A 26690-nucleotide genomic window follows, 5' to 3' on the forward strand; every position below is an offset into this window, starting at 1 on the left:
GAAAGGTAAGCCATGGGCCAAGGAACAACTCATTACGTTTTGATACAAATCCGAATATGTGGCTTGGCGGAAGTCTGCACTTTACCAAGTGCCCTTCCAGTTTCTTTTGTTAATTGATATAAATAGCTACAGTTGTGTAAAAAATATATATATATATATATATATATATATATATATATATATATATATATATATATATATATATCAGTACAACATCAGTAACCTGATGAACCACTGTTATTTAATAGTAGTGTAATAGAAAAACAACACAGAACTGTTATGACATGAATGCTGCTTGTTCTGGGTAATTGACTCATTCATTGTGGGTGTGTTTAGAGAATTAATTCATTCTGTGAAAAACAGGTGTCAGTAATTGTCTTTTATAAAGGAAGAAGGGAAGCAAATGCTTCACACATTGTTATAAAATCTATTTCCTTCTGAATTGCTAGGTAAAATGGGCTGTTACAAGCACTTTTTGGAGGAACAAAATAATTTGATTAAAAAGTTGATTGGAGAGGGGAAAATGTATAAAGAAGTGCAGCAGATTATAAGATGTTCAGCTAAAATGATCTCAAATGCTTTAAAATGGCAACAAAAACTCAAAACGTGCAGAAGAATATGAGCAACTACTGTTAAAACGGATTGAAAAATAGTCAGAATGGGCCAATCACCACCTCCAGAAAGATCAAAGATTATCTAAAATTACCTGTAAGTACTGTTACAGTCAGAAGACGTTTGACTGAAGCTAGGCTATCAGCAAGAAGCCCCTGTAAAGCACCACTGTTGGGGGGGGGGGGGAATGGCATGTGCAGAATTAGTTAAAAATTTGCCAAGGAACACATCAATTGGCCCAAAGAGAAATGGCACAACATTCTGTGGACTGATGAGAGTAAAATTATTCTTTTCGGGTCTCATAGTCAACAGTATGTCAGACACACACACACACACACACCCCGGTTCTGAATTCAAGCCACAGTACACTGTGAAGGCAGTGAAATATGGTGGCACAAAAATCATGGTATGAGTTGTTTTTCATACTACAGTCCTTGTCTATTCATTGTATACCAGGAATCATGGATCAGTTTGAATACATCAAAATACTTGAAGAGATTACGTTGCTGTATGCTGATGAGGAAATGCCCCTGAAATGGGTGTTTCAACAAGACAACGACCCCAAACACATGAGTAAGCGAGCAACATCTTGGTTCCAGACAAAAAGAATTGAGGTAATGGAGTGGCCAGCTCAATCCCCTGATTTCAACTCCATTGAAAACTTGTGGGGTGACAGTGAAAATGCAGTTTCTGAAGCAAAATCCAAAAATTCACAGGAACTGTGGAATGTAGTTTGTTCTGGGCTGAAATCCCTGCCAGAGAATTACGTGGTTTAGTCCCTAGTGTTTTAGCCCATCATTGAATTGAACTAAGTTTGATCATAATTTTGCCTTCTAAGACACCAATAATAGTAATTTATCAGTTTTTAGAGTTAAGGATCAGAAATTATATAGCCCACAGCCATTGATTGGCAGCCATTTTGCCATGACTGCTAACATGCTGAACATCTTACATTCTTCCCCGTCATTGAATTGAACAAAGTATGGTCGTAATTTTACCTTCTAAAACACCAATAACAGTCACTTACGAGAGGTTTTAGAATCAATTATTACAAATTATATAAATATTCATTGGTGGCTTTATAGCTAGTCAGAGTTTCTTCAACTGCTTTAAGTTAGTTTACAGAGGTCAAATGAAAAATCCGGTCAAAAACTTCAAGTTAAAACTTTCCTTTACAAAAACTCTGTTCTCTTTAAATCTAGAATGATCGATCGTAGACACACGTTTCATCAACTTTATTCACATTTAAATATGGGGCTAAACCACTTGAAGATGGGGTTAATGCACTGGGGGCTAAACCACCGGATACCACGCCAGAAATTGGTTGACTCGATGCAACCGTGCAGTAATCAAAAACAATGATTACGCAACTAAAGATTAGTTCAGTTTGAGTTTGAAGAGAAAAAATGTCGCACTGCTATTTTTTTTAAACAGACTAATATTCCTTTTCTTTGCTTCCTGTAAAAGAATAACACAGACTTGATCAAATTTGTTCATGCTTTGATTTGGAATCGAATATGCTTCCACGACATTTGAAATATGGAAATAAAAGCTATTTAAAAATCACTTGATTTACTTTTTTCCCGCACTGCTATTTATTTGAACACAGCTATATAAACTGTTGAGTGTTTCAGTAACAGTAAGTGATGAGGGGTTTCAGGGGTTAGACTGGAGGGAGAACGGGGGGCTGATTCTCTGCATTGTGTTTATATGAAAGACAGGAATGATCTGGAGATCAATAGCATGAGATAAAGGTGATATTATAATATCGTGTTATAATTGTAATTTCACACTGCTTTACAGAGAAACCTGGCAAACATATTACTGTACATTTCAATCAGTTCACTTGATAACTGCTTTACGTAAACATTATGGCCAGCTGAAAAGATCCTAGTGTACTGGTGTATTGTATAAGGAAATAAACCAGTCTAACAAGTAATAAGAGAGATTCTTTTAGACGCTATTTATCAGTTTTGTCCACAAGCTTCTCACACACAAGCTTCAAACAGTGCAGTGTCCCCTGATAAACTCTGCTTTTCCTTCAGAACTGCTTGTATAAGGAGCTTCTGTGAGACTGGTTAAAGGTAAAAAGTGTAGTGTTTGTACAGTAAGCAGACAAACGCCAGCATTATTGTAATGTTCAGCCCTTATTTTCCCCTCGGGTTTCTGTATGGCGCCTGAGGCGGAGTCTGCGCACAGCCTCGCTTTATAAGACACACACACGCCTACCTGCTGTGAGGCGAGCTGAAGTTTCCTTTTAAATAAACATGGCTAACTGGATTGTGAACCATGGACTGGAAACCTTTATTTTGGTAAGACCTAGCTTAATATCGATTATTGTTTTTGAAAGAGCTTACATATTAATTCGTCACGTGACTAAAATATAGTGTACCAAGTTATTCAGTTGATGTCAAGTGTTAAAGAAATGAGTGAAACATCAGCGCATCCGACATCACTGTAGCCAAGAATGTAGATAAAATTCACTGATTTTCCACCCAAGCCTGTTCAAACTGGTATAACACCGGCCATCTGTTTTCTGAATTGCCCTAATAAATGCTGGACAAGATATTTTAAATCTCATTAGGCTTATAATTTGTGTTATTTTTGATAAACTAAATATCTAGCATTAGAAGCAGTAATTCAAGTAGTAAAACAGCTTTCCACCAGCTCTTAGCCTGCCAGCTGGTAAAGATGCGTCTCCCAGTTTGACCAATTCAACCTGCATTTTTAGCAGGGAATCATTTCTACGATGTGATCAATTCGAGACAACAACATGGTGTTTTATAAAATCTTGTGATTATATTTGTAGGTGGTCTGGATGGGCATCAACATCTTCTTGTTTATTCACTTTTATATGTTCTATGATGTGGGGCCTGAGTACTTCTACACCCGTGTGCTGATCGGGGTGAGAGTTCATCCACACTGCTCATCATGAACACTTCAACACTTTTACATTTTAATACACAAGATACCTAGTGGGTTTAATGTGTAATGTAATAGTATTGCTTGGTTAATGTACATATTCACGAGTGGCACAGGTGATGCAGTGGTTAGTGCTGTTGCCTTACAGCAAGGAGGTTCTGGGTCTTTCTGTGGGGAGTTTGCATGTTCTCATCCTGCTTGTGTGGGTTTCCTCCCAGAGTCCAAAGAAATGTTGATTAGGTCAATTGGCTACTCTAAATTGCCCATAGGTGTGTGATAGATTGGTGCTGTACCCCATAGATTGGTGCTGGACCAACTCCAGCTTCCCCCATGACCCTGATGTATAGATATTGTGGTGGATGTATATCAAAGTCCCTCCTGTGCCAGGACTTGGTCTTCCCAGGCAGTCTCCCATCCCAGTGCTAACCACTGGGCAATGCTGATCTCTGTTTCTATAGCATTTGGCCTCTCGCATAGCTAGGGTTACAGTGGGGGTCCCGTCCTCTGGCAACTGCGAGAGTTTGATTCCCTACTTGCATCTGTATTGCCTTGTCAGATGGCAGTAAGTACCATTTTTATGATGGTCTTTGGTGTGACCCGACCGCGTGTAGAATTCATGATCTCCTGTTTGAGAAGCAGACACACTAACCACTAGGCCAGTTCACAGTATGGATGTACATATTCACCTCCTACAGAACCTTCTTCAGAACTACTTTGCAGCACCTTCGGGATTGAATCTAAGTGGATCATATATAACATGTGGCATATGTATGTTGGTTTCTAGTCTGCACTCTCCTGGGCAAGAGCTCCTGCTGCTGTTCTCAACTTTAACTGCATGCTCATCCTCCTGCCTGTGTGTCGCAACCTGCTGTCTCTGATCCGTGGTTCCTTCATGGTAAGTTATTTGGGTCTGACTGATCATGCATTATTTTTACTGATACTACAACTAAGTGAAAAAGTTTAACATTTCCAATAACAAATTATGTTCATTAACATACAGTAATTTAGTATTGTCAACCAATAGTTCAAGTAAATTGGGCTTTACTGATATGATTAAAATTTTCCACCACTAAATCATGAAGTAATACAAATGTATAACAAAAATCAATGAATTTAATTACATCGTAACGTCAAGGAACACTGAATGAAGCTCATGTTGCATAGTTTATCATGTCCATCTACTGCACTACCTTTGGGTTTTTGGCCGCTGGATTTCACAGCTGTAACCTGGTGGATTCAGACTAAATAATTCAATAACATCATGACAAATTACTATGCATGTGTTTTCAAGTTTATGTTGAATATTGAAGTGCTTTTCAAACTGATTTTTTTTGCTTCTTTCAATGCAATCCAATGTCTGGAGACATTGAAATCGGATAATGATATGTGGTATAGAATTGCCTTCAAAAATGTTTTCTTGTGGAAACTTTTTTCCTATGTAAACTTGATGACAGCTGATCCTTTTGGTCAACCCTGATTCTATTGGTTGACCTCACTGTAAAAGTTCTGTGTGTATTTTAGTGTTTTAGAGATAGCAGGTAGGCCGTGTCATTTTTCACATAATGTTCTCTTATTTACATTGTAGTGCTGTGGACGAACCTTGAGGAAACAGCTGGACAAAAATCTTACATTCCACAAACTGGTCGCCTACATGATTGGCTTGATGACTGGTAAACTCTGTTATGTCATGAATAGATTACTAACAGGAAATGGTACTGATTTACTCAGATTCCTGAAGAGATCATCCATTTCCCTGAACAATGATTGTGTGTTAGACACCGCCTTTCATTATTTTACATCTTGATAAGGCTTATACAGCTCATTTTTCAGTGTAGGTATAAAAGATTGTAAACTGTATCCACACCCAGGCTGGAGACTGCAATGTGGAAAAGTGTTGCTCAATATTCACCACGAGTAAATATCCTTTTGTGATTTTATAGACCAATATCAGATTGAATGCTTCTTAGTTAGGAAGATTTTCCAAAATGTACCAAGTTTAATATACAAATAAGTGTCTGGTATTTGTCTGTTTTGTTTTGTTTTTGTCCCAGGCCAATGCAGTACGGTAATACTGCAAATCAATACCAAGGATTTTCTCATTTCAAAGATGTATACTTTTTTTTTAAATTCATCACTACCAGAGGTGCCCAAATTATTTCCCATGAAGGGCCAAAAATGAATCTTGAAGGAGGACTGCGATCTAAAACTAAATGTTGACATTATGTGAAATTCTTACATTATAATGTATTATTTTATAGTTTTAACATTCAAAATCTAAAATAAAATTTCTAAAATAATAATAACACTTCTCTTTTTAATCTGCTTAACAGTAATTTTATTGATTTGGAGAAATGATCATTAAAAACATAAAACATCAATACATTTAAAAGGAAAGACACCTTTCTGACAAAGTGCATGCAACTCCATGCTTTAGAAGATTAAGTTGAAAACATCTGTATCGTCCACCTTTGTGATCAAGAGTGGAAATTTGACTTCAGCTTGAAAAATTAACAAAAGGTCACTTGCCTTCTCCTATCGGTCCTGAATAAACAATAGAATGTTTTGTTTCTTAGTGACGACGGATATTATATTCTTTCAAATTAGCCACTCTGTCTGTAAATAAGACAAACTGCTGTCGATTGTATTTCTGTAAAGAAAATGGTTGTCTTGCCCTTATTATTATTATTTTTTATTTCTTTGATCAGTGTGCCACTGTTTCAATGACTCCATCTTGACTGGCTGACTCAAAGCCAGTGCCATAAGATAGCTACACATACAGCACGTGATAATAATAAATAATAGTATTAAAATACCTTTGTACTTCAAATGAGCAATATTTTGAGATGATCACTCAAAATCGAGAGAATACTTCTCTGTAGTTACAAGGTACATTAATTTAACAGGGAAGCTTAACAGCACTGTGCTGCACATTGCTGTAAAACTCAGATTATGTACTTTTTAGTTGGGCAAATTTACATTTAGGTTAGAATTTTACAGCACTTTAAAAATGATAGGAGAATAAGCCTGAGGTTGTCAAATGTCATGGTGGGCCAAATGTGCAAAATACCTTGCAAAGTGCACTTTACACCCTGATTTTTCTTAGTGACTTGATACACAGCATTATGCTGTAGTATAGGCCAATAGTTTGTGCATGGACTGTAGCCTATTACTGAAGGCTTCTTCAGTTGAATTCGGAGTGAATGGTATCATTAATGACCTGCCTTATTCCTGTCCAGCCGTTCACATCATTGCCCATCTGCTGAATGTGGAATGGTTCATCAGTAGCCGTGAGGGACGTTTTGGTCCTCTTGCCCGTAATCTCTCCATACTTGCGGATGATAAAGAGGATAATACCACTTACCTCAATCCTATCCAGTCCGACTCTACGGTGAGTCTGACCACTTGAAATTTCATGTTGTAATTCATATACTACCTGTGTCTTCTTTCAAACATGTCTTAATGTCTTGTGTTTACATTTATACATTTTATATTTATGCTTCTAACATCTGTGTATGTCTGTAAGTGCATGCCATTAAGAACAATACTGTGTGTGTGCGCGCGCGTGTGTATCCTTAGACACCACTCCTGTTTGTATTCACTACCATTGCTGGCCTTACTGGAGTTGTGATCACTCTCGCACTCATTCTTATCATTACATCATCAATGGAAGTGATACGACGAAGCTACTTTGAGGTGTTCTGGTACACCCACCACCTCTTCATCATTTTCTTTGCAGGCCTGGTCTTTCATGGGGCAGGGTGAGGCATTTAGGAACTGGGGGCATGCTCAAAGGAATTGTATTTGTCTGCTAGAAATTGAATTACTTAAGTTGTATTTTGCATTTGATGCAGGCGCATTGTGCGAAGTCAGTTGACTAACCCATCTCACAACACTAGCTTCTGCAAAGATCATCCAGAGAAGTGGGGTCTGATTCCTCAATGTCCCATTCCTCAGTTTGCAGGAAAGTTTCCTCAGGTAGAGGAAATAGTATTGATAAACAATCTGAAATGTACTGCTTTCTTGTAGAAATATGATTCCTGCTGTCTAACCTCTATTTCCTGATGTCCTTCCCTAGACTTGGATGTGGGTGATTGGTCCTATGGTCATTTACTTATGTGAGAGGCTGTTGCGCTTTATCCGCTATATTCAGACTGTAAAGTATAAAAAGGTAAGCTCTCAGTAACAATGAAGCATCAGAGGTAAAAGTAGCACTTTATCAGGTCTAAATATTTTCTAAAAGTGGCTCTGTCTCAATTGCACTCTCAGATTGTGATCCATCCATCCAAAGTCCTCGAGCTGCAGTTAGTGAAGTCTGGATTTAAAATGGATGTTGGACAGTATATCTTCTTGAACTGTCCAGCCATCTCCCAACTTGAATGGCACCCATTTACAATGACCTCAGCCCCTGAGGAAGACTTCTTCACTGTACACATCCGCTCAGTCGGGGACTGGACTGAGAAGCTCATCAAGATGGTAGAAAAATTACCAGAGGGAAGTCAAGGGCCCAAGTAAGCCAACACACTTCATTGTTCTCCTGTTGTATGATTGTCAAAATGTGTTATGAAAACAATCCTTCCCATAAACCAGATTACTGCTTACAACACACAGTTACAAATAAGTAATTGGGGGGAGGGGGAGGTCTAATCATAAATCCAGCAGGGTTGTTCCATATCTCAGCAAGGCCAATGCTCTGGTTTCAGATTAGGTGTGGATGGTCCATTTGGAACAGCCAGCGAAGATGTGTTTGATTATGAGGTCAGCATGCTGGTGGGTGCAGGCATTGGCGTGACCCCATTTGCTTCCATCTTGAAGTCCATTTGGTATAAATTTAAAGATTCCAACCCAAAGCTACGCACCAAAAAGGTATGAACATACAAGACCTGTCAAAAAAGAGAATCATGCTATTGACTAGACCATGTGTAAAACTCCTGAAGGGTCACAACCCTACAAATGTTTGTGTTGTTGTGTAGTGTTGTCCACTACAAAATTAACCCATGATGGCATTGGGAATTAGCTGATGAGTTAAATCAGGTTTATAAATGAACGCAGTGCTGCAGCCCTCCAGGACTGGAGTCTGACAATGTAGCTAAACCGTAATCCTTTATTTCTCATTATATACCAGAAAAAGCTTTGTTCTCACTATCCCCTACAGATTTACTTCTATTGGTTGTGCAGAGAGACACATGCCTTTGAGTGGTTTGCAGATCTGCTTCAGGTGCTTGAGAAGGAGATGGAAGAGAGAGGCATGAAGGACTTTCTTACATACAAACTCTTTCTCACTGGATGGGATTATACACATGCAAGTCTGTTTTATCTGCTGTGATACAAACCATTTAGGTACAGTACAAAATGTGAAGGCTGTATTGTGATGATACACGCCCTACTCACTTTATTCTAGGCAGCCCATGTGATGGTGCATTTTGATAAAGACACTGATGTCATCACTGGCTTGAAACAGAAGACTCACTATGGAAGACCAAACTGGGATAAGGAATTTGAGCAAGTTCGACAAGAGAACCCCTCGTAAGTCTTAAAACATGACCATGCCATCTGTATCTGGAAAAAAAAAATCTCCTTAATCTGTCATCTGTTCTTACAGGTCAGTGGTCGGTACATTCCTGTGTGGCCCAGCCGTTTTAGCTAAGGTTTTGGAAAAGAAATGTGTGAAATATTCTAATGTTGATCTGCGAAAGACCAGATTTTACTTCAACAAAGAGAACTTTTGAGCTGTTGCTTGAAACAACCAGATTAACCAGAAGTACAAGCTCTTCAGTGTTCTGTTCTCTTTCCAGCCAGAGCTTATGAAATACCATGATGGCTGCCTGCATGTGAAGCCCTGAAATAATTTACAAGCTAACGAAACTGATATGTCTGCAGAACTTGAGCTATCTGTAGTAGTGATGGTTTCATCCTGCTGGTCAATATACAGTCATACAAACTTCAGGATCTGCCCCCAACAATCACTTTGAGCCTACTGTTCTGTATATCAACTGATCTTTACTTTGACAGACATCTGCTTGAAGTCACATTTTTATTTTATATTTTGAAGGCTATATTAAGGCATATACGGTATGCAACAAGACCTCTTTATGACCTTTCTTTTCAGGAGTTATAACATTTTATTTAATCTGCTTTCTTGCCTTGTTACTGACAAACCATGTGGTATGAAGGAAATAATTATAGTGTTCAGAGTTCAACAGTGTACTTACGGGGGGGGGGGGGGGGGGAATTCATTATAAACATAGCTTTTTACTTTGTAGTGTGAGAGGGTGCATTTGGTACTGTCTTTTTTTTTTCTCCTTCTTTAATCCACAGACAATTTTGCCATGTGTGGGGAAAGTTAGTTTCTAAGAAAGTCTTTTCCTTATAGCCACACTTGATTGATTCCTTCCTTATTCATGTTGGTTTCACGTGCACTGGCATGAAATGTTGATTGTATTTGCACTACTCAGTTTTTCCTCTTTTTATTGAAAAAAAAAATTCAAACAGCAAATATAGTTTTGGCAGTGCTGAAATTAAATTCTGCGTACTTTTCTGTGTTCCAATGGGATGAGACTCAGACACACACACCCCAGGCATTTCCCCTTTTACTATACATTTACAGTCCAAAAAACTTTGCAACATGTAATGAACAAATAGCATGTCTTACTCTTTCAACAACTAACAGAAAAGAAACATGGGTATGGTCTGTCTGTGTTTTTATCAATCCTACAAGCATGAGGAAGAAACTTGTTTCAAGGTTTAGAAATTCCTAGCAGTGACATCCTGAAACCAAAAAACTGCATGTTAAGCAACTGCTTACAACAAAAACTGTTACATCATGCTGCATGCACAAAAATAGAAAACCTGTCTCATTAACAGACTAGTTATAGACCAGGAAGACAGACAAAGCGCAAAAAAGGAAAGGGGGTGGGAAAAACCCATTTCTCTAGAATTCTCAAGGGGTACCAGCAGTTTTCTGAATCTGCTCTTTCAGGATGAGGATACTCTGCCTCTGCTCAGGGGGAAGCATGGCAATCTGTTCTGGAGTCAGCTGGAGTACCTGCATAATTAGAGCAGCCTGGAAAAATACAGGAGAGTTGCCTTCAGTCATAACAAGGAGAAAGAAATTAGTATATTCCAACTGCCTTCATAGCAATTCAATAGTTGGCAGCTTTGGAGGCTACTCACCATCAGAACCAAGCTGTCAAGCGCATGTACTTTTCTAAGTTAACAGTATGCTCCAGTGAAATGGGGTTAAAATATCCTGGCTATTCACCTTACTCTGCCATGCCCACTTTGAAGAGTTTGTTTCTTCCTCCTTTATATTAGAAATTCCAGTACAACAGCTGATGCATTGATTCAGATTAAGAGCACAGTGGTAATACACATATATGAGTAGTATAATATGCTCAGTTAGAGAGTGTCACACTAATTGTCAGAGGAGAAGTATTTCGCTTGAAAGAAGTGTTACGAACACAAAATGATTGGAGTGTTGTAGGGCACCATATAACTTATATCCACCACTTTCCAAAGCAGTGAAGTGGTAGCACTGGGTGCTTATGAGGCTGTCAGGTTAAGACTAACATGTTAAATTAAGAGCTAGCTAGTGAATGAAGTCAGAAGTAGACTGCTGCTATGGACACTGATCATAAAGTATCTATGCTAACTAAACATTCCAAGAAGCCATTTAAATGTTGGCACTTAAGTTAAAGGTTCTGATTACAAAGTTGAATTCTGGGCAAAAATGTTCCACTTCTATTACTGTTGGAGTTTGGAGATGTTTCGCTGCTCCACACACACTGCATCCTATGTGTAATTGTTTTGCCGATATAAAACGCATCCTACATTTTACGATTCCAGAGATCGCCGAAGCAAGTGAGCAACAATATCACGTGACCACTGTGGGGCATTTGACCTACTTTTAACCAAAACAAATCAGCATGGGCAAACATGGCAGACCCCGCTTTCCCAACAGTGGAAAGGAAAATATGAAAGTGAATCAAGCTAGAAAGTGTACCAGAGAAGTGATGGAAACCAAAAGGCTGTCTGCAAGAATTTTCGTGAAGGTGCAGATCAACCACTAGAATTGACTGTGTGTAAAATAGGCATGAAATCTGATGAAGAATTTGTAGCACTTGTCTTGGATTGGTGAGTTGGAGTTGTACACAATGTTTTGATCTTACAGAGAAACAATAAAAGCAATAACAGAGAAAAGATATATTCATCTTTGGTTTCACAGACCTATTCATGAACAAATCAACCACAAATTATATACCTGCAACTCAAAACTCTCCAAGGTCGATGAAGAGTCACAATGTTTTCTATGGTGGAGTTTACATTAGACCGTATCAGCAGATCATCAGATTAACGTTTTTAAAACGATTAGTGTGCACACAGCAACACCAATACACGATTTGCGTGCACACAGCAAAACCAATACACGGATACGCTCGGCTCCGCAGGCATCCTGCGCTCCAAATCACTCCGCCCTGAACAGCGAGTGCCCTCTGGAGGGTGCGCACTCCGGCCCTGCGCAGCTCACAGAGCGCACGAGTGTAGTGCACAAGCAGTGATTCGGGACTGAGCCGCTGTGTGTGTGATCCCAGCGCATATCACTTACCACTTGCAAGTGGAAGGATGGCAAGCCTAAAGACAATCATAACTACACAATGGCCAGTATTTGCCCATATCCCAAACTGCATATTTGCAGTATTTTCATACTTTTATACTCTTTAATGAAAGGTGATACAAGGCACAAGTCCGCGCCGTTTTTCAGCAGTCGCGTCACATGACCAACGCCAGCGAATCAGGAAGGTGGATGTCACAGTGACGTTGTCCAATGACGACGCCAGCTTGAGCTCAGCACAGCGTATCCGCATATTCTCAATGTTTACACAGCACCGGAGCTGACACGATCTGGATTGAATACGTGGACCCTGGCGGATTCCCGTTTCCCGGCGGTTTAATGTAAATGGACAATGCATCCGCGAAGAAAACGAGACAGATACGGTCTAATGTAAACTTGGCCTATGTGTCACCATCTTGGTGTGACCCAGTTCAATAGTTATGCTAATTAGTTCAAGCTCCTCACATTCGGTTGTTTCCACTGGGCTATACTGTTTACCACAAGAGGTAGAAAAAAGGTCCCAAAACAAAGGAAAGCAACTCTCAGCACATCAAAATGATCACATCTCGTCCGCATGATATTGTTCTTGCGGAACACAGGAAAATGCCATGCACCATACAAAAAAAAAAAAAAAAGTTACAATTTCAGATGACTTTGCAGTCAGTACCTTTAACGCATTAGTTTTACACAACAGCCTCACCTGATGGACCTGATGCGTCCACTTCACCAGAGTCTCATAACCAAGTAATTTCTCTGGATAAGGATGTTCTGATTTTGGTTTCCCCACCACAAAATGGTGAGAACAGACGTATGGACATTTGGGTGGATGTTTTAAATTTAGCATTTTCAACCATAGATTCAGGTCCTCTTCTTCAGAAGGCATGGCTACAAGTTGTATGGTGCCCCACAACACTCCAGTCATTGTGTTGTAGCACTTCTGTTCCAGTGAAGTATTTCTCTTCTTCCAATTATTGTGACGGGCTCTAACTGAGCATATTATACTACTCATGTTGTATGTATATTATTGCTACGGTCTTATGATGATTCTGCTGTTGCACTGGAAGTTCCAACACAAAGTAAACAAAGACAGCTGCTTCCTTGTTGTCAAAAATAAGGTGAATAATAAAAGCTTTTGGATATACTATATGGCCAGAAATATATGGACACCTGAACACATCCATATGTGCCTATTCTAAAACCATGGGGTTAAACATGGATTTAGTCCCCCTCTTCATTATTAAAATGGCCTCCACTCTTCTGGGAAGGCTTTCCACTAGATTTTTGGATGGTGGTTTTGGGGATTTGTACTCATTCAGCCACAAAAGCAGTAGTGAGGTTGGGCACTGATGTCAGGTAAGGAGGACTGGGTTGCAATCAGCATTCTAGTTCATCCCAAAGGTGTTCAGTGGGATCACAGTCAGGGGTCTATGCAGGCAACTTGAGTTTGTCCACTCCAAACTTGGCAAATCATGTCTTTATGAAGCTTGTTTTGTGCACAGGGGTATTGTCATGCTGGAACAGGTTTGGGTCTGTTCGTTCCAGGGAAGGAAAATCTTACTGCAACAGCATAATGAGACATTCTACACAATTGCATGCTTCTAATCTTGTGGCAACAGTTTGAAGAAGGCTCACAGGTGGGCATGATGGTCAAGTGTTTACAAACTTTTGATCATAATGGGGTTTTGTTCATCTTTCTTAAATATAAAAACATACACAATGTAAGATTTTGGAATTTCACCTTCTATGGTTGAAAAGGTCTATTGTGACCTACTTGCAACAGTTGCGCTCCAAGGCTCTTTGCTGAGTTAATTAAGTCGCACATTTGCAAAATTCAATACAGATTCAGGGAAAAAAAAATATTCTGCGTTACATTCAAAACCACCAAATAGTATGCCTCAACAACAAAGGACTGCACCGATAAATGATTTAGTATGGTATTATGCAGTTTGGGATATGGGCCAAGTATTCATGACCAAGGATGTTGCCGGTTTCTCAGAATTACAGAAACATTATGAGAATAAATAGCTTGCTGCCCTTTATTCTTACATCCATCTGCATTACCAGATCACTCCATACATCTTTGAAGCTGACAGAACTAGACCTTTAGGTAGCACAGTGAACCATCAAACTAATCTTTTTCCTCTCTGACTCAATGAACACATTTTTTTAATACGAGATAGCCAAAAGTAATCTCAACCTGAAACTCAAACGTTTGTTTAATGAAGATCTGTATGTGCCACCATTACCTTTTCATGATCTTGAGAGGACACCTCAGGTGCAGGACCCTGTTAAAGTGAGTTCATGTTCATCAACAAAGACAGTTTTAACAAAATAAAAGCATGGAATCCATCAATAAAATAGTATGAAACAGAATTAATGCATACAGGTCGGGCAGATGGGGGAGCATTTGGTGGCATTGCGTGAGTAGGAGCACCCTGCATTCCAGCTGCGACAGGGACCCTCTGGCCTGCCACTGGACCCCGAGTTTCAACAGCTCGAGGATCACGGCCTGGAGGAATTGGGGCTTTTAAAAAAAAAAAATTACAAATGAAAACATTATGCATATAAAAAGCTTGAGAACACCACACAGTCCCCATTATATTTTTATGTTACCTACCTCTAGAGTCCATGGGTGGACCACGCTGATCCATCATAGGGCCTCTGGGCTCTCCTAACATGGGTGCTCCTCTCATGTCATGGGGTCCACGCATGTCTGGAGGAGCCATATGCATGGGTGGTCCCTGGTGCTGTGGAGGGCCTCCCATATAACCACGGCTACACCCACATGCACACACAAAGATATGACCAATATGTTATTTGCTAATAAAAACCAAGTGATAAAAAAAAAAAAAAAACACGTGATCTGAAAACACCCAGATAATTCTTAAAATCTGAAGAGTGTAACGCTATTCTGAACAGCAACAGGATCTACACTCTGATTTCATGTTCTTGTTTTAAAGTTTATAAAATGATTCATTTAAATGCAAGAACATGAACCTTTACAATACTTCAATTATCCATAGCCCCGAGTCCTAAGAATAACTATCCCTCCACTGTCAATCAATTTAGGTGACACTAACCAATTGTGGGCGTCTAAGAGCTCACGTACGTGTTAGAGACTGTTAGAACTTTCCTCTCAGCATTTTCAACTGCTCTATGAAGTAATGTGAGCAACAGTTTGAAAAGATGCAGTGGCTGGCTTCATGTTTCTTGAAGCATGTGCTAGCCGTCACCTTCTTGAATTAGTTCTAGAAATAATAACTAGAAGTTCATGAATAACTTCTAGTTATTGCATGATATGGGTCAGCAAACTAGTGAGTAGGAATTGGCAAATGGCCAAATCTGAAGAAAAAAAAAAAATTCAGTAAGGCACCATTAAATTTTTCCACCTTATAAATTTCTATTCTGTGGTATTATCAGATATCAGAGTCTTTTGATTCTTGCGATCAGTTCTGGCATTGCTGGCCATTTTATATGATTCAGGCCCTATTACTGATGACAAAACAGAGATCCAACTCAATCATGATTTTAAAAACACACAGATTCCATGCTTGTGTATCCAAAAGCATTAATCTCTAGTGAAAATAACCCAAAAAGATTTACAAAGACATTTGTTTGCGTGGGCGGCACGGTGGTGTAGTGGTTAGCGCTGTCGCCTCACAGCAAGAAGGTCCAGGTTCGAGCCCCGTGGCCGGCGAGGGCCTTTCTGTGTGGAGTTTGTATGTTCTCCCCGTGTCCGCGTGGGTTTCCTCCGGGTGCTCCGGTTTCCCCCACAGTCCAAAGACATGCAGGTTAGGTTAACTGGTGACTCTAAATTGACCGTAGGTGTGAATGTGAGTGTGAATGGTTGTCTGTGTCTATGTGTCAGCCCTGTGATGACCTGGCGACTTGTCCAGGGTGTACCCCGCCTTTCGCCCGTAGTCAGCTGGGATAGGCTCCAGCTTGCCTGCGACCCTGTAGAACAGGATAAAGCGGCTAGAGATAATGAGATGAGATGAGATTTGTTTGCGTCATAGGTTCACAGGGCTCGACATTAACAGTAGTCCGACTGCCCGGGACAACCAAATGTTTGATCCAGACAAGTCAGATCTGCATCTTCCTGTCCAATGGGACAAGCTGAATAATTGTTGAAAAACACAATTTTTATTGTAATTATTCAAGCGTTACATCAATAAAGTTCCAACAAAACCAGTTCAATCACCTCAGTGATCTGGCCATGTTATTTGTTTACGAAATTCCAGGGAAGCCGAGTACAGCAATTGCGTGTGTAAAAATAACCATATCGTAATATCCAATTATAGATTATTAGATTTTGAATTCATCGAAATCGGAGAAATGGCAATCAAATACCTCAATAAAATAAATATCTGTGGTGAATCTTCATTTCATTCGGACATTCATTGTATTTTTCTTTTGTCTGGTATGATCACAAAATGTCATAAAATATTTCATAGAGATTTTACAACACTGCCTAACTCACTTATGGTTTTGTTTTCATTCACAGTGTGATATTCACCCTTGTCACATCCAACTTGTTTTCTTCTGGTTTCATTTCTTTAAATTAATTAGTGTGCTTGCAAAAGCACACTATTGTTCTGTTATTATTATTATTCCACACCCACTTTTTTGAGCCGCTACTCCTCCCGGGGCATTCGAGTTAGAGACGCCGTTCCACTTCTCACTTGTCCGGCCTGTAGGGCAGATGTGTGCTTGTATAAAGCTTTTCGATACGCCTTGTCGTTCTCCCGTAATTCGCGTTTTTCAACATTTTTTTCCCCCCATTGAAATGAATGGGCGCGCGACACAAAAAACAGATTTTTCCGTCTGTAGGCCAAACCGTAAGGTGGAAAGTCATGAAACTTGGTACACTGATAGAGGAGTGGACCCTGATTGATTTCATCAAGTTTCATGTTGGTACGTCTCACGCTCTAGCGCCACCAACTGATCAAAGTCTTACATGCGTTCATGCATGTAACTTTTGATCTGTATGTCTGATTTTCATAAGTCTAGTGCCGTTGGAATCCTTGGAGCTAGACGATTCCAACGCACCCTATGACGTCATTCTCAGCCTAATCAGATTTTCCGCCATTTTGAATTTTGTCCAAAGTGAAGGTAAAGTGACCCTGGCCGCATGTTTTGTCTGATCATGTTTTGGCACACATGATCTCCAGTCCATGGCTAATGAATGATATTCGTTTCGCTCTCATACATCAAGGCGTTCGCCCGTGGCAGCCAATCAAAATCGATGGCGAAGCCACCAAACAGGAAGTGAGCTCATATCACGGAAACGCCTTGACGTATCAAGACCATATTTACTGGCATGACTTTGGACACCATCCAAACTACCCTCATCAAATATGGTGTCATTTGGCCACTAGGGGGCGCCACAATGAGCAAAAACGTGTTTTGGGTCATATCTCTTTACGGATTTAGAATTACATCTAAATTTTCATGTCAGTGATGCTCTGGGATGTCCCTGTAAAGAACCTAGCCAGCCTATCATCTCCGTATGAGAATCCGCCTTGTGTCTTGGCCAAACTTTTGCGTGTGGACACAAAACTTGTCGTGTGGGCGCCTCTCTTGCCGAGTCGCCATGGCGGCACACCTGAGCAAGCACACTTTCGCATTTTCTCCAGAAATGTATTCTAGTTTGTACTTCAAGTTTTACTGGAATAATTAATATTTAACTTTATTTCCTCCAGAAGCTTTGAATTTGGGCAAGTCTAACAGTACTGCATATCAGTTAATGGGTTATAACAATACATGCACATAATAAAATATGCACATAATATGTAGCAATACGTAAGGCAGCACTAGATAGTTTTTATTGTTACAGATTTATAATTTTTCAATAAGACTCAATCATTAAAACCTAATTATCATAACAACTATACCCAGGGTGCGATTTGTCAAAAAACCAGAAGGGGGGATGTTTTTTTTCTTAATCATGAAACGTCACAAAACTAAGGTAACAATAGGCTAACAGCTCAATAACATCCGATGATATCAAATGAATAACACTGTGGCAGCGGGGGCGTGGTCAAGCATCGGTCTGTGACAGGAGGGCGGAGTCAGGGAAGGTAAGTGGCAGAATCACTACACCTGTCGTTAATTAATGTTTGTGTGTCTTCCCAGTGACCGCGCCCTATTTAAAGGAGAGAGAGCGAGAGCAGAGGGAGCTCTCGCCACAACTAGACGACTGATGTGTGCGAGTGCAGCTAGAAGCTGAAAAGCTGAATAAAAGCGAGTTGTGTGAAATCAGTTCTGTCCTGCCGTCCTTCTGTCACAGACTGATGCTTGACCACGCCCCCGCTGCCACAAACACTAAATGAAAATGAACCAGAGATAGTAAATTCATCTTCCTATCTCTCTGACTAAATACACGAACACTAACACACAATAAAGTTCGCATTGCTTGTCGCGTTGCTGTGATGTTTCTCTCCCTCCGGATTAAATGGACAGTGACTCGAAAATCACTAAAATACATGAATACTAAATTAACAGTTTGCTCTGATGGCGTAGTTCATGTGGCCTTTTCTGCTTTCTCGTCGGTGCGCTATCCGCCGCGTTTCGCCCTTCTTTAATCCACATTTCTGCGAATTTCTCAGCAGGGAAGGAACGCACGTCTGGCCCATTGACAGGAAAAGAAGGCTGTCAGTGTGGATACATTCATTCTGTTGCGCTCATCAGTAAGGATGTGATTCATGGCGCTAAATCCATGTTCACACTCTGGATATTGTTATTATCTACAATGTATCTATTTGCTGGGGACGTTCGTGAACATCAAAGCTGCCACTTCGGGTCATTTTGAAAGTGAGTGCAATGTAGACCATAGAAAACTGTGTCACAACATGCCTGTCATGTCAACTTTTTTTTTGGTTTGTTTGTTTTATTGACGGGGTTGTCCCCGAGGATTTTTTTTCAGCAGAGATAAAAACCAGAGGGGGGGATGATCCCCACCATCCCCCCCCAGCAAATCGCACCCAGACTATACCTGCTTTTTGATAAACTTTGTTAATCACTTTCCTTTCAGTGAACAAGTAAATACGTAGTAATAAAAAAAAAAGTTATGGTTAGGACAAGTTAATACATGGTTAATACAAGTAAAAAATCTTGGTACTTGGATTAAAAAGTTAATGTAGAGCCCTGGTTCATGAAGGTTCTTGGTTATCAGACCAGTCACCTTGATTTACTACTCCTAGATTGTGTTTAATGTCCAACTGTGTGCACTGACTACTGCAATCCAAAGAGATGCTGTACTTACGGCTCCACTACTTCTCCCACGCTTACTAGTGAGCCACCTCGCGGATCATTAGGACCATCACCCAGCAGGCCTCTTGGTGGAATCCCTTGAGGTCCTGGAGGGGCTCCTCGCATAGGAGCCCGTGGGTCTACCATGGGCACTATGAAAAAACCCACACCATTCAAATTAGAGTGCTAGTCTCCAGCAAGTAAGAATGATCCAGAAAAAGGTACTACACAACAAAAAATGCATTATGATAGAGGAAGTATGGATGTGTGCTGCATTTCAGCTTGGAAATGTAAAGAAGGACTTCAACAAAAAGTAATGCATTTGTCAAGCACATTCTTTAATGATGGCGCTTAATTAGACAAATGTATCAAATAATTCTGAATGCAAACTGAAGCTTGTATTCGAACCTCTTATTTTTATTACTCTTGCTTTGTAAAATGTGAAATCATGGGTTACTGCTTCACCAAATAACATGAAAAAAAATGTAAAATGAAAAGGCTATCATTGCATCTAACTAACTGATATGGACAGCCAGAAAATCATTTCAGCATTCAGCACCCCCCTCCCCGGCTATGAGAACCCAGTTCTCTCATCTCTAAGGACACGAAGGTAAGCTGGTGATACCTTGTGGCCGCTCGATAGCAGCCGGCCCAGATGATCCAACAGGAGAGTCCTGAAGGCTTCCTGGGTCAGCATTAGGTAAAGGAAACAGGAAAGGAAACTGAGAAAGTATACAGTGCCCCCTGGAGACACTACTCAAGAACAATTCTAAAACATCAGTCAAGTTGAACTGATGTTTCTCTTAACTTGCTGCTTTTCAGTGTATGATTATCTGACACGTCGTTAAGAAATTTATTGTGGTTTAAATGTTCTGCAAGTATGAATTTCAAGGCGTTAGAATGAAATATGCATTGAAGAATCAAATGAAAATTAATATTTGGATCCAAGATCAAATGTCTTAAAATAAACACACAAGGATGATTGCAATATCAGAGACACTGCACAACTAAGTTCTTGAAAGAATTTTTTACACTTTTTTCCAAAGCTGTCATTGCTTAACTCTTGAATATTTTCTATCATGAATGCTATCATTAACAAAAGTGCTCTGAGAGCACAATATCCCCAGCTGGTAATTATGCCATAAATCTGGTAAAATGCGACTGAATTGAACGAAATTGCAATATGCGTATTACCGACAAAGAATCCTGACAAGTTTCGTGAAATTCCTCCAAAAATTGTGAGAGGAGTTGATTTCAGAAGGGGAGTACCCTTCCTGGGACTGACGGACAGACATCACCACGACATAAGCCCCCTTTGGGCCTTTCGGGCAGCGGGGGATAAAAAAGTTTATAATCTCTGCTTTTCAAAGAAATTTCTCTCATCAAGATCTGTTCGGTACTTTGGGAGTAACGGCAGGTTGAAGTTGGTACAACAGAGTACACTCTCTGCTCGCGTGACATCGGGAAACTGCCGGTGTTTTTTGAGTTGTGAATATCAAATCAGATAACTTTTATAGGAATGTTCTCTAGTTCTCACCATTTCTGATGAAGTATTCGGCAAAATTTTCCGTCAGCTATTTTTGATATTATGCTTCACGGGAGACTTTGAAGTGAGTTTTCATAGCTTTACCTACTTATTTTTTCAAGTCAAACTGATTCATGCAAATAAATAACTATTTTAGAATATAACTGTAGTTGTTTTGATGAAAAATATTGAGATATTAGTGGTCGGAATGAGATTTAAAAAAAAAACAGAAGTCAGAAATGCGAATGTCAATTTCAATTAAATTAATTGGAATTGTTTATTGGATGTGGCTCACAATTTTAGGTTAGTCTTGAAAGCTGTGAATATTAATCAAAATAATAATTCATATAAACATGAATAGGCTCTACTTTTGAGAACTCCAAAGGCCTGCAGAGCATAAAGAGGGTATTAGAAATATTCTTTTATTTTGATAAAGAATGGTAGATGTGAATGACAGTCAATGCTTATTGATGCATATTTTATAATTAAACACAGATTTCTCCTTCTTTGTGATGTATAAATGAGTTAAGATCAGCTTTATACAGTCAAGCCAGAAAGTCTGCACACCACTTTCACCTTCTCCATGTTTTATTACATTACAGACTTATTCTACAATAGATTGAGTTCATTTTTTGTCACAAAATTCTATACAAAATAGTCCATAATGACAAAGTTTAAGCAGGTTTTTAGAAAATATGCAATTTTATTTTACTAACAAAAACAGATTACATATCTGTACACACCCTTAGCCTAATACTTGGTTGATGCACCTTTGGTAGCAATTACAGCTTCAAGGCATCTTAGGAAAGAAGCTATGAGCTTGGCACACTTGTTTCTGGACATTTTTGCCCATTTCTCTTGGCATATCCTTTGCAAGCTCCATCAGGTTGGATGGGGGGCATCAGTACACTGTCATTTTCAGCTCCTTCCACAGATGTTCAGTTGGATTCAGGTCTGAACTCAATCTATTATAGAATAAGTATCTAATGTAATAAAATGCAAAGAAGGTGAAAGGGGTGTGCAGACTTTCCAGCTTGACTGTATTGCAGAAATAAAGCCATTTGGTGAAACTTTGAAAAAGAAAGTGTACCAATTTAACATTTTTGCCTAATTAGCATAATCAGTAAATTAAATAATTAGCATAATTGGTTTTTACTAATTTTTCAAACTTTGTATTCAGTATACAACCATCTACGTACCTGCCAATTTCCATACAAATATCTTGAAAATTAAAAAAAAAAAAAAAGTTATGAAAAAAACCCATTTGACCTCATTTGTTAATGAGCTGCATTTTGGACCATGTTATCCTAATACATAATATTAGGTCAGTTTTCTAAACCATTAAGCTGTTTTTTCAATCTTTGATTGGTCATATCTCATGAACGGCTGAAGATTTTAATTCTGTCAAAAGTATGTTGTTTAGCATTCAATAATAATAATAATAATAATAATAATAATAATAATAAATATTATTCAATTCTGAATTCAATCAGAGCAGTTTCAAGCAATCTGGATTGAATTTTCACCTGATATGCCTATTTAGAGAAATTGCCAGCAGACCACAATGAAAAATATTTAATGGTCTTAAATTTGATATTTTCATGGTAAAAACACATTTTCCATGACTTCTTACACCCTTAATCTATCCACTACTGGTTATCACTAATATTGACTGATATTATTAAATCCATTTATATTGAAACAGGCTATGATGCTAGCAACAACAAGAGTGCTCGGAGAGCATCCCCCACTGGCAACTATGCCATAACTTTGGTAAAATGCGACTGAATTTAACAAAATTGCAATACGCGTATTACCGACATATAAAAAAGAATCCTGCCAAGTTTCGTGAAATTCCTCCAAAAATTGTGAGAGGAGTTGATTTCAGAAAATGAGTACCCTTCCCGGGATGGACAGACAGACATCGCCACAACATAATTCCCCTTTGGGCCTTTCGGCCAGCAGGGGATAAAAAATATTGCACAATGTTAAAGGTTATAGGAGAACATATAGCAGGATCTTTTCAACAGATAGATAGATAGATAGATAGATAGATAGATAGATAGATAGATAGATAGATAGATAGATAGACAGACAGACAGACAGACAGACAGACAGACAGATAGATAAAAAACCCCTCTCATGATAGCATTCCCTTTGAACAGCTGTCCAAGCTACTAACATTAGCACTAAAAAATATCCACTTTTGAAACTTACCGAAACTGTATACTGTTGGTTCACATTTAAAAATGGAATTTGTTAGCATGTTAAATTATTTTGAAAGCTTCTCAGTAAATTACAACGTACTGTTTTGATAGCTTTGTATTACTGCATGTGTAACCATGAAACATTCAATAACATTACCCTCTCAAATCTCGTCATAACACAATGGTAGCAAAAATTATACTATGTCTAATATGCTACATTATTTAAAAAAAGCACCCACCTGCACCCCTGTCCATTGGAACAGGGCCTCCTTGAGGGATCCCCATCTGAGGCTGCATTCCACCTACAGTAAAGAGGCCAGAAGATAGCTTTGATAAATAATATTAAGAATTTTGCGCGTGTGTGTGTGCTCACGCACTTACACACACACAAACGCAGAGCAAAGGGGTAACCTAGTTTACCTCCTGGCCCCAGAGGGCCTGGTCCTGGCATTGGGCCTTGTCCCAGCATAGGCCCCTGTCCTGCCATTGGCCCTGGCACTCCACCTCCCATCTGAGAAGGTGGCATCATCTGGGGAGCACCATTCACGTGCATTCCTGGCTGAAATATGACATTAAAGACAAACTGGTGTTTATTTTTATGTAATGTACAATCTACCAATATAACACACCATATAAAATGCTACTTTTCACCATGAACTTCAACAAACAACATCAAAAAACATGGCGAAACAGAAGCTCTTTAAAATGGCCATGATAACATCCTGTCACTTGCTTCAGGCATATAACTGACAGGATAATGCTAACAGATAAGAATGAGAGAAGTGTTCACCATGGCCTGGGGCTGGGACACTGGCGCACTGGGCTGAGCGTGAGGCTGGTTCGACACTGGTAAAGGCCCTGACTGGGTGTTTGGATTTATGGGCTGCACAGAAGCTTGCCGATGAAGCATTTTCTAGAAGAAAAAAAACCTGTCGGTTTTGACTAATATGGAAATAAGGTTATCGATAATGAAAGGGCCATATGGCAGAAATACACAATCACAATACATGATGGTTTCATTCAACACACGTATGAATAGTTTTCCAGAAGTTTTAAGGGCTGCTAATAAGCTGGACCTTTACATTCCTACGCAATAACATTTTACTTCTTAAATGTAAGCATGAAGCATTCTGTTCGACAGACCATAAAACACATCTTGTTACAATCCTGCATATGAGTGTTTTCACCATTTTCTTCATGTCACTTTATTCCCCTTATTATTAAAACCGTTTTTGTTCATTCCTGAAATGTGTGTTTACATGGTGTCCTATTAGAACTCATCCATGCCTATAAAAGTCTCACCAAGGCAATCTCAGGGTCGACAATCCTCATGACGACCTGTGCCTGCAACAGTGCATAGGCCAACTGTGGGTTCTGCAGGAGCATGTTCCTGGCCTCCTGTGGACTGTTCTGAACACACAGCTGGAGAACAAACAAATGCAGTGTAACAATCCTAACACACAGCTGATGCTTAAGTGGTGCACACAGGTTTACTGTCCAAGTAAGTCATGACAAAAAAAAGACAGCACTTTTTACTCTTGCATAAGGAGTGCTCTTTCATGCTGTTACATTTAGACTTTTAGAAACGTCATCATAGTTGGGAGGTCTGCATCAATTCAGTGCCAATATCACCAATAAGTAAACCTGAACAGGCTTATAAAGAAACAAACAGAACTTCATCACAAAGACAATAATTCGTGTTGATGGACCATATGTCTCCATGCAAACAAAATCAGGGCCAAATGACAAAATGTCAAGACATCTGTTAAATGTTCAGACTTTTACTCATTTGCTCTTGTACTCACTTTCATCTGTTTCATAAGCTCAAACATCTGCTCTGGTGGCAGGCTAGCTACAGCTCTGCTAATGGACTCTGGTGCCTCCTCAGCTGGGCAGCTGTCTCCATATGGTGACTCAATAATGGGAGCTCCGGTGCCCAAACCTCAGGGAACAAGCAGGCACAGAGTGCACTCTGTATAAGTCATTTTAAATCAATCAACAAACAAAAAAAAACAAAAAAAAAATTGGATCATTGTGGGAAAACAAACGATTCCAGTAACCATACTCACTCTTGAGCTCTTCTTTGTTCTTCTCACTGGCGGCATTGTCCACACGCAGAGCTCGGCCACTGAACTCTCGACCGTTGAGGTTACGCATGGCGCTGAGTGCCGTCTCCTGGTCCTGGTACTCACAGAAGCCATAACCTTTTGGTTTTCCTGTTTCTCTGTCATATACCAACCTACAACACCAGTCCTTTTAGTCCTATGAATACATCACATAAGCACACAATCCATGCTGCATCTGGTCTGATGGTCATACCTGAAACTGACGACAAGACCAACTTCTGAGAAGATGTCTTTCAGCTGCTCTTCTGTTGCTTCATATGGGATATTACCCACTACGGCACAAAAGCAGGTGGTCAATGTTTGTGGTACACTACATATATATATATATATGTGTGTGTGTGTATGTATGTATACTGTATATACACACGTGTGTGTGTGTGTATATATATATACACACACACACACACGTGTGTATATATGCACACACACTCATACACACATTTTATGTGTGGATATAAAATATATGCATATACACATGTGTATATATTTTGCTTGAAAAGAAACATATAAGTCAGAGTGACACTGCTGCATGAAGCTCGTCGATTTACAGAATGAGAAACCATGTTGTGTTAGCTTAGCTAACTAGCTAGCAAATTCGCATCAAAAATACAAACAGGATGCAGCCGGAAATTAAATCTCTCTCTCTCATTTTTATTTTTTATTTTACCGAAGACAGATCTTAAGGAGCGGTCTACAGCAGGGTCTCTTCCCGCAACTGCAGCCACGGCTGTTGCTACACTCGCCATTGTTCCCACGAAAGAGCGTTATTCATTTGAAAACAGAGTGAGTGAAGCACGGAGTAAAACACTCGACGGAATTGAAAATGGCCACCAAGCCGATTTTCCTCCAAATTAAAAGTCTCAGATCCGGATGCAAAATGTGCACGTGCTGCCACCTACGGTATCACCTAACAGTGTATAGGAGAAGAAGAAGAAGAAGAAGAAGAAGAAAAAGGGGATTGAAGCAGAGGACTTTGTCACGAACACTCGAGTCCTCTGCATTTAACTCATCTGAAGCAGTGAACACATGTGAACACACAAGTGAGCAATGAGCGCACACACATACCCAGAGCAGTGCTACAGCGCCTGGGGAGCAAGTAGGGGTTAGGTGCCTTGCTCAAGGGCACTTCATATATTCACCTAACTGCAAGTCTTTGAACTGTGGGGGAAACCGGAGTACCTGGAAGAAACCCACGCAGTCACGGGGCGCACATGCAAACTCCACACAGAAAGGCTGCCGTCGGCTGCTGCTGCTGGGCTCGAACCCAGAACCTGCTTGCTGTGAGGCGACAGTGTTAACCTCTACACCACAAAAATAAAATAGACCTTTCTCCATCCTGTAGGAAATTCTTGTAAGTATGATGCAATGTCCAATCTAAAATAAATTAATGAACGAACAGCTCTTTACAAATGACCCTTTTCCACATTCCTGTCACCATG

At 39.7% G+C, this 26690-nt stretch overlaps 2 protein-coding genes across 3 annotated transcripts; one reads left to right on the top strand and one right to left on the bottom strand.

Moving 5' to 3' along the window:
• The first annotated feature begins 2823 nt into the window (after positions 1 to 2823).
• Positions 2824 to 9754, top strand: LOC132890558 (cytochrome b-245 heavy chain-like). Its single transcript, XM_060927526.1, has 13 exons — positions 2824 to 2924; positions 3422 to 3517; positions 4319 to 4429; positions 5120 to 5204; positions 6771 to 6922; positions 7111 to 7292; positions 7386 to 7509; positions 7610 to 7702; positions 7801 to 8042; positions 8235 to 8397; positions 8687 to 8837; positions 8937 to 9057; positions 9134 to 9754. Exons 1-13 carry the CDS (start codon positions 2880 to 2882, stop codon positions 9258 to 9260), a joined length of 1692 nt encoding a protein of 563 aa, XP_060783509.1. The 5' UTR covers positions 2824 to 2879; the 3' UTR covers positions 9261 to 9754.
• Positions 9755 to 9982: 228 nt separating this feature from the next.
• On the bottom strand, positions 9983 to 26052 carry cstf2 (cleavage stimulation factor, 3' pre-RNA, subunit 2). Of its 2 annotated transcripts, XM_060927527.1 has the most exons (14): positions 25919 to 26052; positions 25445 to 25523; positions 25195 to 25364; positions 24931 to 25067; positions 24428 to 24547; positions 23916 to 24038; positions 23546 to 23684; positions 23365 to 23427; positions 20019 to 20078; positions 19407 to 19545; positions 14760 to 14917; positions 14527 to 14666; positions 14389 to 14427; positions 9983 to 10594 (listed from the first exon to the last, which is right to left on the bottom strand). In XM_060927527.1, the coding sequence occupies exons 1-14, from the start codon at positions 25995 to 25997 to the stop codon at positions 10472 to 10474; spliced, it is 1569 nt and encodes a 522-aa protein (XP_060783510.1). In that variant the 5' UTR covers positions 25998 to 26052; the 3' UTR covers positions 9983 to 10471. The 2 variants fall into 2 exon arrangements, with proteins under 2 accessions (XP_060783510.1, XP_060783511.1); XM_060927528.1 differs by lacking the exon at positions 20019 to 20078 and having other exon boundaries at positions 25919 to 26051.
• Positions 26053 to 26690: the final 638 nt, after the last annotated feature.

Source organism: Neoarius graeffei, chromosome 8 (assembly GCF_027579695.1).
Source record: "Neoarius graeffei isolate fNeoGra1 chromosome 8, fNeoGra1.pri, whole genome shotgun sequence".
Taxonomy (NCBI): domain Eukaryota; kingdom Metazoa; phylum Chordata; class Actinopteri; order Siluriformes; family Ariidae; genus Neoarius; species Neoarius graeffei.